Source organism: Delphinus delphis, chromosome 14, assembly GCF_949987515.2.
Source record: "Delphinus delphis chromosome 14, mDelDel1.2, whole genome shotgun sequence".
Classification (NCBI taxonomy): domain Eukaryota; kingdom Metazoa; phylum Chordata; class Mammalia; order Artiodactyla; family Delphinidae; genus Delphinus; species Delphinus delphis.
Genome location: NC_082696.1, coordinates 14765317 through 14777713, shown reverse-complemented (window position 1 = coordinate 14777713; position 12397 = coordinate 14765317). Strand labels below are relative to the sequence as shown.

Genomic DNA, 12397 nt, shown 5'->3' with positions numbered 1-12397 from the left:
TATAGATCCTTATTATATATCTCTAACAGTTGAGGACCTTTTTTTTAATAAATTTATTTTTTTTATTTATTTATTTTTGGCTGCGTTGGGTCGTCGTTGCTGCATGCAGGCTTTCTCTAGTTGCGGTGAGCGGGGGCTACTCTTCCTTGTGGTGGGCGTGCTTCTCATTGTGGTGGCTTCTCTTGTTGCAGAGCATGGGCTCTAGGTGCGTGGGCTTCAGTAGTTGTGGCTCGCAGGGTCTAGAGCGCAGGCTCAGTAGTTGTGGTGCACGGACTTAGCTGCTCTGAGGCCTGTGGGATCTTCCCGGACCACGGCTCGAACCCATGTGCCCTGCATTGGCAGGCAGATTCTTAACCACTGCGCCACCAGGGAAGTCCCCAGTTGAGGACTTTATAAAAACCTAACCACGTTATTGTCACTCTTTATAGAATTAACAATAATTTTTTAGAATCTTAAAGAAAATCTTTAAAAAATTATTTTAACAACTGATGTTTTCATACGGTTTTATTTCTGCATCTCAGAGGAGACGTGTCCTTGTGGTAGAGAGGTTTCATATCAAGACACAGCATCTTAAAGCTAACTCGTTGGATAGCATGGCTGTGTAGGGGAAGGCATAGAGGGATTAAAGAATTCAATCCAGTTTGCTCACAACAGTTAGGACTGTTGCCCCTCTAAAATTCTTATAAACACGGACTGCTGATGGAGTCATCAGTTTCCGCCTTTAGCCTCTTATTTTCAGCCTATTTCTAGAAATTTTAAAATACATTGGAAAATGCTTTGCGTGCCTGTGTTTAAATAAAAGGGGGAATGAAATGCTTTCACCATGGTCCTCATGTTTGCCGTTTGGACAGCGTGGCTCTAGAGTGAATATACTGTCTGGAGCTGTGGCTATTGAACATAGTGAGTCTTCAGCCAAAAGGATGGTCAGCTTTTTAGTCGGTGTTGATGGATGGGCTCCCTCACAGCTCCCACGCAGCTCTGGGTGTGGAGGTGTGGATGCGTGGTATGTCATTTACAGCCCCATTCCCACAGCAGCATAAGTTGCTTTTGCTACCTGAGGGTCAAACCAAGCAGGAATCCTAGGCAGAAAAGGCTACCTCTCTCCAGCCATTGTTTTCTCTTCTTGTGACCAAGCAAGGCTACAGCCATTTTACTGTAGGGCTGCCTGAGTCTTGCGCTACAACCCTGTTCAAGTGCCCGTGAGTGGGTGTAGTGAGATGCGGTCCCTGTACACAGATGTCTCATTTTGTTGGATTTCTTATCGTCTCACATCTAATGCTGCCTCCTTCCAAACCCTCCTTGCGGCGGGGGTTGTCGGGGGGGGAATAAATCAGGAGTTTGGGATTAACATACACACACTACCAACAAGGACCTACTGTATAGCACAGGGAATTCGACTCAATATTCTGTGATAACCTATATGAGAAAAGAATCTGAAAAAGCTGTATGAGAAAAGAATCTGAAAATGGAATCACTTTGCTGTACACCTGAAACTAACACAACATTGTAAATCAGCTATAATCCAATCACATTAAAAAAAAGAAAGAAAGAAAGAAACCTTCTTTAACACAAACATGAGGACAATTTTTAAAAGGCATCCTTAGTGTGATATAAGGGCTGGAAAAATACTGGAGTCCAAGCTTTGCCTTGATTTGATCAAGTGGACAGACATAAAATGGCTTCTGAGAGCTTTTCCATTTAGAGAGAGAACTTTCCCAAATATTTCATTTGAATCTCAACCAGCCTGAAAATAGAGATGGTATTAGTTTCAATTTATAATTGGGAAAATGAGCTCAGAGATAAGGTTCCATGGCTGACAGGAGCCTGACTGTGCTCTGTCTGCTGTTTCCCCTGTACCTTCTAGGGTTAAGAAAAGAACAAAGAAAAGAAAAAACTCAGGTGGCTCCCCTCCATTTAGACCTTTGTATAAACTGCATTGCTTCTCTTCTCCCACCCAGACCATTAGAAAATTAGAAGAAGTCTAATTAGGAGTCTTCACACCAGATGTTCTATTGGGTGCAGAGCTTGGAGGCAACAGGAAGGAAGTCTTGGAGGTTTCATTTTAGAGGGGAAATGGGCACAGGACAATTCATTCCCATTAGATCGCAGTTGTTGACCAAATGGTAGAACAAAAACTGCTAAAACTTACGTTAGTAGTTGACTTATTAGCCACTTAACATGTGTGGGATGAAGCTGCAGTTATTCATTACGGTAGGTGAAAATGAATTCTTACCCCAGCTTACAGAAGAAGAGAGGAGGCTGTGAGAAGCTAAATAATGTTCCCAAGGCCAAAGATCAAGTAGATGGCAGATCAGACCCTGCTCTCCCAGCCACCTTCTGTTTGCTGACCTGGAATTACCAAGTTTCAGCCTACGACAGTGATAAAACACCAGATGTGAAGTATTTCATCTTGCCCCAGAGCACCCAGCCCTCCGCTCTGCTTCTGAGTCCACCATGTCCTCCACGGTGGAAGAGTGAGTTTGTATGAAAAGTTAGTTTGTATGAAAAGCCTCCTGAAATATGATCTCAGTGTCAAGTTCCTGTCTTAAAGCAGTTCTCGTTTCCCATGAAAATCCATGTGACTGGCAATCGGTGAAGCAGAATTTTCTGAACTCCCAGCCATACTAACAATAAGCAAACTAAGACAGGATAATGTGTGAAGGAAAAGCTTCTCTCCCACCACCCAGTTATAAAAGTAATCAGGTGTATTAGACAAGGAACAGGACACAGAAAAGTAGAAAAACAAAGGATATGAAAAATTCATAGTTCCCTCCCCGACGATTATTTGGTATACTGTGATATTAACAATTTGGTAATATTGTTATCACCACTTATTTAGCTATTTGGGGTATGTTCTTATATATATTTGTAATCATATTGTACCTATAACTGTTTAGTTTGCCTTTTTTTTTCGGTACGCGGGCCTCTCACTGTTGTGGCCTCTCCCGTTGCAGAGCACAGGCTCTGCACAGGCCCAGGGGCCATGGCTCACAGGCCCAGGCGCTCCGCGGCATGTGGGATCTTCCTGGACCGGGGCACGAACCCGTGTCCCCTGCATCGGCAGGCGGACTCTCAACCACTGCGCCACCAGGGAAGCCCCTAGTTTGCTTTTTAAATTTAATATTACAACATAAAATACATCTGTACACTATTACATGTGCTTTGTTGATACCATTTTTTAAAATTAATTAATTTATTTATTTATTGGCTGCGTTGGGTCTTTGTTGCTGTGCACGGGCTTTCTCTAGTTGCAGAGAGTGGGGGCTACTCTTCGTTGCACTGCGCAGGCTTCTCATTGCAGTGGCTTCTCTTGTTGCGGAGCACGGGCTCTAGGTGCACGGACTTCAGTAGTTGTGGCATGCAGCCTCAGTAGTTGTGACTTGCAGGCTCAGTAGTTGTGGCGCACAGGCTTAGTTGCTCCACAGCATGTGGGATCTTCCTGGACCAGGGCTTGAACCCGTGGCCCCTGTACTGGCAGGCGGATTCTTAACCACTGTGCCACCAGGGAAGTCCCTGAAGAGTCTTCTTTATAAGTTCTGTCATGGGATTTAAAATCATTTCCAGATTATCTTTTTTATTCTCATCATTTGTGCATGTGTTCTCCTTATATTGACAAGGTTCTGGTTCCTTCCTGGTTACAGCCACGTAATAGTTCTGCTTCTTGGGTTTTGCTGTTATTGTTGGGACCAGTGGCACTGCTCAGAGCCTCATCTGCTGTGTGGACTGCAGGGCTCTGGCCGCTCCCACCCGTGCTGGTCCTGCAGTGAGATGGTGGAGCCGGGAGCATCACTCTGTGAGGAAATGGTTCGCAGGCTCACCTCCTTTTCCCCCAGCATCCTGACACATGTCAGGAGCTCACCCGTTTTGTTCATGGTTTAGGATGTTCATTAAAGAACTTGATACCCCTACAGCTTACTCTGCAAAGGGGTTCAGAGCAAGTTGTGGGCCGTCCTGTGGAGAAGGAAAGGGGACAGAGACATCGGGTGGCTTTTCTGCCGTGCCTTAGCTACTATTTTGATGTTTTCTGTTGTTGTCCTTAGAGGAATGAGAGGACAACACTGTTGCTGGAAGCATTCAAGATTTTTTTTTTAAAGCTTGTTTAGTTGTAATGTGGTAATGCTTTACGGGAATAAACTCTGGCTGACCCACTCAAGGGAGATAAGCTTGAAAACATTTAGGGTTTTGATTTGCTCAAAGGGGGCGTTTACCGTTTTTGAAGCAGAAATCCAGTGGGAAAATAAGTTTCCCGGTGCTAGCTGTGTTTCAGTGCAAAAAGCATGCCTTTGAAGTCTAGTTCTCATCTCAAAAGACCTAACTGTTCATAAAAGTAAGAACAAGGTGGATGGATAAAGCTATGTGACAGGGCTTCCCTGGTGGCGCAGTGGTTGGGAGTCCGCCTGCCGATGCAGGGGACACAGGTTCGTGCCCTGGTCCGGGAAGATCCCACATGCCACAGAGCGACTGGGCCCGTGAGCCATGGCCGCTGAGCCTGCGTGTCCGGAGCCTGTGCTCCGCAACGGGAGAGGCCACAACAGTGAGAGGCCCAAGTACCGCAAAAAAAAAAAAAAAAAAAGAAGTTATGTGAGGAAGCTTCAGCATGAACGCGTTTGGAAACTTCAATCCTATACCGATTTCCTCCCCTCGCATCTCATCTGGCTCCGGCCCTTCCCACCCCGTGTGTCACTGAGTTGTGTCTGTACATCTTTCAGGGTCTATCTGGGCTTAACTGAAATCCTTGTCTTCTGTGGGTGTCTGAGTTACAGAAAAAAGAGAGAAAGACTGAGGACGAGCCAGATGTGTGTTTAGTGACAAAGAAATGCATCCACAGTGTACGAAGCAATCAGATTATAAAAGCATGTATTCTCCTTTTTTTTTTAATTAATTAATTTATTTTTGGCCACATTGGTTCTTCGTTGCTGCACGCAGGTTTTCTCTAGTTGCGGCGAGCGGGGGCTACTCTTCGTTGCGGTGCACAGGCCTCTCATTGTGGTGGCTTCTCTTGTTGCGGAGCACGGGCTCTAGGCACGCAGGTTTCAGTAGTTGTGGCACATGGGCTCAGTAGTTGTGGCTCGTGGGCTCTAGAGCGCAGGCTTAGTAGCTGTGGCGCACGGGCTCAGTGGCTCTGCAGCATGTGGGATCTTCCTGCAGGGCTCAAACCCGTGTCCCCTGCACTGGCAGGCAGATTCTTAACCACTGTGCCACCAGGGAAGTCCCCATTTTTGTTTTTTAAAAAAAGAAAGCTTGTGTGCGTGTAAACACATAGAAAAGACAGAAAGAACGTAAGCGTTAAGGAACTGCGGGTTAGGTTCCTTGCCATTTGAGGTGACTTTAACGTGCTGATAACTCTCAGAAGCACCTGAACCCTTAACAATAGTATGAATTATTTAGATGGTTGGGAATGGGAGAAAAGGAAAACAAAAACACCATAGATTGGGTTGGCCAAAAAGTGAATTATCCATGTACAAGAACACGTGAGATTTTGTAAAAAGCATCTCTAAGTGAAACACAGAATGGTAGAAGTGTCTGAGGATGGCTGAAAGGAATGACGTCCCATTGTTGTGTGGAGGGCTGGTGTGTCACGGGCTTTGAGTGCTCAAGACATCACTCATGGGTCAGAGCTTGGGCACGCTTGCTGGACCCAGGCTACACATATAATAAAATAAGCTCAAAACTCAGTTTCAGTAATGTCGCTGTCATAAATTGTCACCAAAGCTAAGTCAGTAAGTGCCTTTCTGAGGTAAAGACAGTTGCCCTGTGGTCACGGGGAACAACTAATCCACAATTTACTTATCACGCTGACTATAAAGGGGGCTGGCAGGTGATCTCAAAGACTCATTTTATTTTATATCATCTAATGTAATACATCATTGTATACGTGTAACAATTCTAAAAGAGTAGATGAAAATTTGTGCCGTGTCCTATAGATCCCTCAAGTTTGAAAATACTCAATTTGACTCCTGCTAAAGATGTCTTGGATTTGACAATTCACGAAGAATTGTGAGAAATAGCTCAAGAATTATAGAAACTCTGTAGAACTCTAGACTCTATAATAAAGTTCAGAGTTCTGGGTCCTAAACTAGGAGCACAGTTGACCAACGTTTTTTGACTTGAAATCGAGGTATTAGAATGGCTGTCTTTCATTCCCCTGCTTAGGTTGCCATGCCATGCTATCTGTGTTAAATTTTTTAGGTTTAAGGTTCATTGGTTGACCATGTAGCCCACAAGAATATGCATTTCCTGCTTTCCGCCACTAGCTCTTCATCACATTATTAATGAAATCTCAGTCTAACTCGTGCGTAAGACTAGTGGAATTTAGTTAAAATACTCCTAAACGTTGACATTTTTGCTGATGAGCATTGTGGGGATATCCCCCTGCCCCATCTCCTGTGCTTTCGTCTTTAGGTTTCATTTAAAACTCCCATCTTTCATATTTTGGTAAGAGAAGACTTTAAGTGGAAGTGTAATCTGAGCGTCCTTTCTAATACACTGACTCAGCATGGGCATTTTGAATCTGGCTCTCCCATCTGTAGTGAGAGTATTAGACTACAGTGACGGTATTTCAGAAGGCAGCTTTTGCAGTTGCAGGGCATCTTTGCTGGGAGCAGGGAACAGCCAGGTGAAATCCGTTTCAGCACCGTTCGAACCTTCTGGATTGATCGTCTTGAATTGGATCTACTCCCTTCAAGGCTCTGATGGAAGCCTATGGTTTGGCCAGCATGTTCCATTGGCCTGTAAACGGCATGGAATGATGCCAAACAGAGTGTCCAGCTTTGAGATTACTTTGGCATGATCGGGTCTGCGTACTGTGGGATACTATTTAAGGCATTTTGTCATTGTGCGTAGTAACAGGTCCTCCAACACTTTGTTGTGTTGTGGAAAAATCTCCGGGGGCTTCCCTGGTGGTCCAGTGGTTAAGACTCTGCATTCCCAATGGAGGGTGCCCAGGTTCCATCCCTGGTCAGGGAACTAGATCCCGTATGCCTCAGCTAAAGATCCCGCGTGCCGCAAATAAGACCCAGTGCAGCCAAATAAATAAATACTAAGAAAGAAAGAAAGGAAGAAAGGAAGAAAGGAACCATCTGTGTATTAAAAAAAAGAAGAAGAAAAAGAAAAATCTCTGGAAGTAGTTGGTGGTGAGCCCTGGCCTTCAGGCCATGGCTGAGCTGTGGGACCCGTGGCCGGCCAGCCTTCCCCTCTGTAATCACTTTGAGTCTCAGTGTCTTCATCTGTAAAATGGAAACAGTAGCACCTCGCTAAGTTGGTTTTAAGGAAAATGAGAAATGTATGTGGACCATAAAGCATTGTTGAAATCCTTAGGTTCCTAGCGGTTATTATACGATTTTTTTTTTTTTTTTTTTTTTTTGCGGTACGCGGGCCTCTCACTGTTGTGGCCTCTCCCGTTGCGGAGCACAGGCTCCGCACGCGCAGGCTCAGCGGCCATGGCTCACGGGTCCAGCCGCTCTGAGGCATGTGGGATCTTCCCAGACCGGGGCACGAACCCATGTCCCCTGCATCGGCAGGCGGACTCTCAACCACTGCGCCACCAGGGAAGCCCTATTGTACGATTTTTATTTGGTTTAAAACTTTTAACCTATATTCTCAGGATTTAAAAAATTAGGGCATGTCTTAGGAATTCCTTGGCAGTCCAGTGGTTAGGACTCACGCTTTCACTGCTGTGGGCCCGGGGTTCAATCCCTGGTTGGGGAACTAAGATCCTGCAAGCCCTGGGGCGGAAAAAAAAAAAAGACTGGGCATGTCTATGTGTCTACTGTTTTTGCATCTGATGACGTCAATTGCATGGGCTACCCTATGGGGACGATTGTAAACCACCGTTTTAGTAATATTTTTAAGGAAAATACAATGAGTCATGAACACACATGTTAGGCGTCTCTTCTTTGTTCACTGGGCTCTGGATCCACTGGCGTTTGAACCATGGGGCCTTCTCACTTGCTTCCCCTTTACCTTTTGCTCACATACCCCTTGCTGGCATCTTAGATCTTAGCTTTACCTTTCCTTCCTCCGAGAAGCCTTCACGACACCCTGGCCTAGGTCATGGCCCTCTGTTTGTCGTCATTTGCTGTATGTATTCCTTCTTCGTGACAGTTTCCATAGCTGCAATTCAGTAATTATTTATTTAAATGTCTGCCCTCTTCCCCGAGAAGGACACATTGTCGCTTAGATATATATTCCAGCCAAATATGCATATCTTGTGTCTAATCACAAGGAAACATTATTTTAAAGTAAAAAATATTTTTCAGAGGGCTGTCTGCCTTCCACAGTAGTTTGTAAGCTCAAAGTGTCTGGGACCACACCTGACTTAGTCGTTGTGAAATCTCAAACAGGCCTGGAATGATGGGTGTTGTGTGTCAGGCCTATGTCTGGTTTTTCAGAAGAGTGAACGAATGCATGAATGGTGGGTACCTTTATCCAGATACAGAGTCCTATCTGCTTGTTCATAGCTCCTTGTATCTTTTGTAAGATAGCTGGATCATTCACACACACACACACACACACACACACACAAAAGACTTAACTCTTCACTGTTACTAGCCCTCCAGTTCTCTGTATTTCTCCTCTAAATGATTTATATTCTCGAACTTACAGTATCGTTTCTAACTTGGTTGTGAAGATTGAAATTAAGTTTACATGGTTCTGTCTTCCCCGTAGCTACTACAGAAGAATGGTCAGCTGTCCACTGTGAACGGCTTAGCCGAGCAAGGCCTCCAGGAGGGAGCCCTGAATGGCCAGGAGGAGGAAACTGTCACAGATGGTAAGTCGCCTTGCGGGGGACTGGGCAGAACCAGGGGCTGGAGGACAAACAACACCTGCAACGGATCCCTGCAGAACAATAAAAACAGGCCTGGATAGAATGGGCACTGTCATCCTACCTGGGGGTGGGTGATGTTGACAACAAAAGCAGTCAATTGATTGCAAAAAGAAGTATTTATCTGGCCATTTGCATAGCCCCTGGGAGCTTATAGTAACGCTTGGGTATGGAAGTGAAGTTGTTTTTCCTTTTTGTTAGGCATCCTTACCTGAAACTTCATGATCTTTTTGTTGTTGTTGTTATTGTTGCCTTATTCCAACTACTTGTCTGATGTCCAACGTGAATTCTTGTTGGAAATGCTTAAGTCTTGGTTGCTTTCAGAGTCAGTATCTCTCACTCTAGAGTAGCCTACTAGCCTTGCGAAGCTTTTTCTGGTAGCGTACATTTCAAGGTGCATACCTCTTTGCCCAAACTATGATATGCGCATGTGTTATAGCTCTTGAGCCCAGAGATCCTTCAGAGGTGTTTACTGGAAAGCAAATCTGTGACCACGCTATCACTGGTCAGCCCGTGGAGGGGCTGGGGACCACACCTGGGGGTCAGAATCAAGCACCTTGACAAGTAGGTCTCTTGCGAAGGCCACGTGTTGGAGAAGAACCTTCCTCTGTTCCTGTTTCTTGTCTCATTGTTCCATTTAGTCATAAAGAAATCATTTAGCCACTGCTGTTGACGAGGCACAGAATGATCATTTTCCATAAGTGAACTCACGCTTACATGTAATGTGAATAAGACAAATGAAGGGAAAGTCTTGTGAAAGGAGACTGGCCATTGCCTCGGTGAGATGAGATTCTTCTAACATGTGGAACCTGTTTCTCCTCGTGTTCAATGCCCCTGTGGAGCTGCTGCAAGCAGGGGGCTGCTTTTGAAGTTGGTGGGAATCCTGATCTTTCTATAGCACCACAGGCACCATATAAAGCTAGAAGTACATACAGCCTCACAGAAAGAGGATCTGCACGACCTAGTGCGAGAGTTTCAAATAATTTCTACCAAAGTAATTGGAACGGCCCCAACCCAAATTCCAGAGTCCCACGCTCTGTCCTTCCCATGATAACGTTTGAATCAAATCAAGCCACAGCCGATTTGGAGCCTTCCCTGGATGGGCAAGCCACCGTGCCCTGTGCTTTGGGGAGGGTGAAGAAAGCTAAGAAACGGTCCACCAGGGGAGACAAGCTAGTCTATGGAAGGCTCCCTAAGATGAAACTAAGGGGGACTTCCCTGGTGGTCCAGTGGTTAAGACTCCAGGCTTCCAACGCAGGGGGCACGGGTTTGATCCTCGGTCGGTTTGATCCCACATGCCGCATGGCCAAAAAAAAAAAAAGGTTAAGACAAGGCAACGTGTTGATTATCTAATGAATTTTGCAAGAGATGAGAGCTGCTCAGAGTTCTGGAGGAGCCCTCGTTTGAGGTCAGGGTGTGGGGTAAGGTCTGGGGAACTGAGGGGAGGTTAGGTTTAGATTTGTTGGGACAGGGGCTGCCAGCCGGAAGGGAGGATAAGAACAGCCAACACTTCACAAGCTTTTATTGTGGGTCTTGGAACTGTGCTTTTTGTGCATTATGGCCTCTAGCAGTAACCCTGTGAGACAGGTCCTATCTCGATTCAAACCCAGATCAGCAGATTTCCAAGCTCGAGCTCTCACCCGCTGTGCAGGCCATGTCCACAGGCTTGCCCACCGGGATGGCATCTTCTGAGCAAGGGTAGAATGGAAACCCAGAAGGGAAAGTGCGCTGGGTTGGAGGGCTCTTCTGAAAGGCGAGTGGCTTCGGAAAGTATTTTGGCAACGTGGGATCACTGAAATATGCCCCCAAGGGAGTGTCGGGCCAGGCCTTTTCATCTGATCTGGTGTGGAGTGTTGATAAGAGAAGGGAGGGGCTTCAGTGACACCCTTGTTTCCATACAATCCTAGGTAGCGTGAAAATCCTGTCTAATCTGTGGCCTGTTTACTGGAGATCCGCTGGCTGTCTTCCTTTAGTCCAGATGTAATTTCTTTCACTTTTCAGCCATGTGTTTAAACACTGATTTTTATGGAAAGTGATTCTGTTCCCACCCTGTGATTATTCCATTGTCTCCCTGAGCCTACCATGGCCTTGGGGGTCTGAGCAAATACAGATGCCTCTTGCAGGAAGAGTGGTGATTAATATACCTTGTCCTTCACAAGATCCTGAAAAGGCCTGCGGGCCTAGAAAGGACCCCCGTGTGGCCCAGGGCTGCAGAGGCCACCCCTCCCCCCGGAGGCATTTCCGGAGGCTCTGCCTTTGGGATGAGCTTTTACTGTTTTAAGCAGAACTGTTGTTGCTTTGGCTTGTTAGGGTGTTTCTGAGGCAGCCTGGTACACTTGTTTTTATTATGTTTTCTTTTCCTATTTTGTCTGCAATGCAAATGCAGAAAATTCTCTATGTTAAATTATTAAACAGTATTTTTTCATGCTTTTATTTTGACATAGGTTAGATTTTATGTGTTTCCAGGAATCCGTGTCCTACATGGCGGCTTACTGTAATGTAAATGAAGGCATAATTTGGTATGTGATGCTTATTTGTAGGATTTGGTGGGCCTTGGTTTCTACTCTTGCCCACTTCAGTAAGGAAAGACCTGAGCCACCCTGGTCCCTGGGAGGATTGGCCAGCAGTGGAACTTGGTCCTGCCATAGGTGGATCGTTGGATGGGAGAAAACTACAAATGAGGGGCATTCCTGCATGAGGGGTTTTAATTTAAAGTGACAGACAGGGCTTCCCTGGTAGCGCAGTGGTTGAGAGTCCGCCTGCCGGTGCAGGGGACACGGGTTTGTGCCCCGGTCCGGGAAGACTCCACGTGCTGCGGAGCGGCTGGGCCCGTGAGCCATGGCCGCTGAGCCTGCGTGTCTGGAGCCTGTGCTGTGCAACGGGAGAGGCCACAACGGTGAGAGGCCCGCGTACCGCAAAAGAAAAAAATAAATAAAGTGACAGACAATATTTAGACAAATGTAGAATATGCAAAATGTGCTTCTACCTTGACTTACTCTCTTTCTGAAACCAGAAATCCTGGTAATTCAGAACCAGTCCTCTTCCTATAATGAAAATGAAATCCTATTTCCTTGTAAACTTTCTTTCAATGATAGAAAAAGGGATCTGCTTACTAAATATTTTCAAAACTATGCAGGTAGGGTTCAGATATACACACACACACACATATATATCTATATCTATATGTATATATATACACACATATATAGATATAGATGATATAGATACACACACACGTGTGCGTGTGTGTGTGTTTTGGAGGGAGCTTGAAGATTGATTATATAATTTCAGGGACCATCTTTTAGAGAGTATACAGTCAGGCATGAAAACAAATATTTATTAAAATGAAAAAAAAAAGAATTCACAACAAATTACTTTAGCCTTGGAGTTAGTCCCTTTTCTCTGAGCTCTTTTTAGGCGATTTAGCATTTATCACAATGCTTATACAGAAATACAGCCTCTTCCGAACCAGAAGGTTCTATCCAGCCATGCCACGCCTAACACTCACAGGGGCCGCACGAAGTGCGGTTAGTTTTGTGGAAAATCTGCTTCTGCTGATTTTAATCTCTTCTG

General features: G+C 45.4%; 1 protein-coding gene across 1 annotated transcript in view; it reads left to right on the top strand.

The window, feature by feature from the left end:
• AKAP12 (A-kinase anchoring protein 12) overlaps positions 1-12397 on the top strand; it is a 102597-nt gene that overhangs the window by 47961 nt on the left and 42239 nt on the right. The window contains exon 2 of the mRNA XM_060029781.1: positions 8668-8770. Within this exon, the coding sequence (XP_059885764.1) occupies positions 8668-8770 (103 nt within the window). The remainder of the gene's footprint in view (positions 1-8667; positions 8771-12397) is intronic.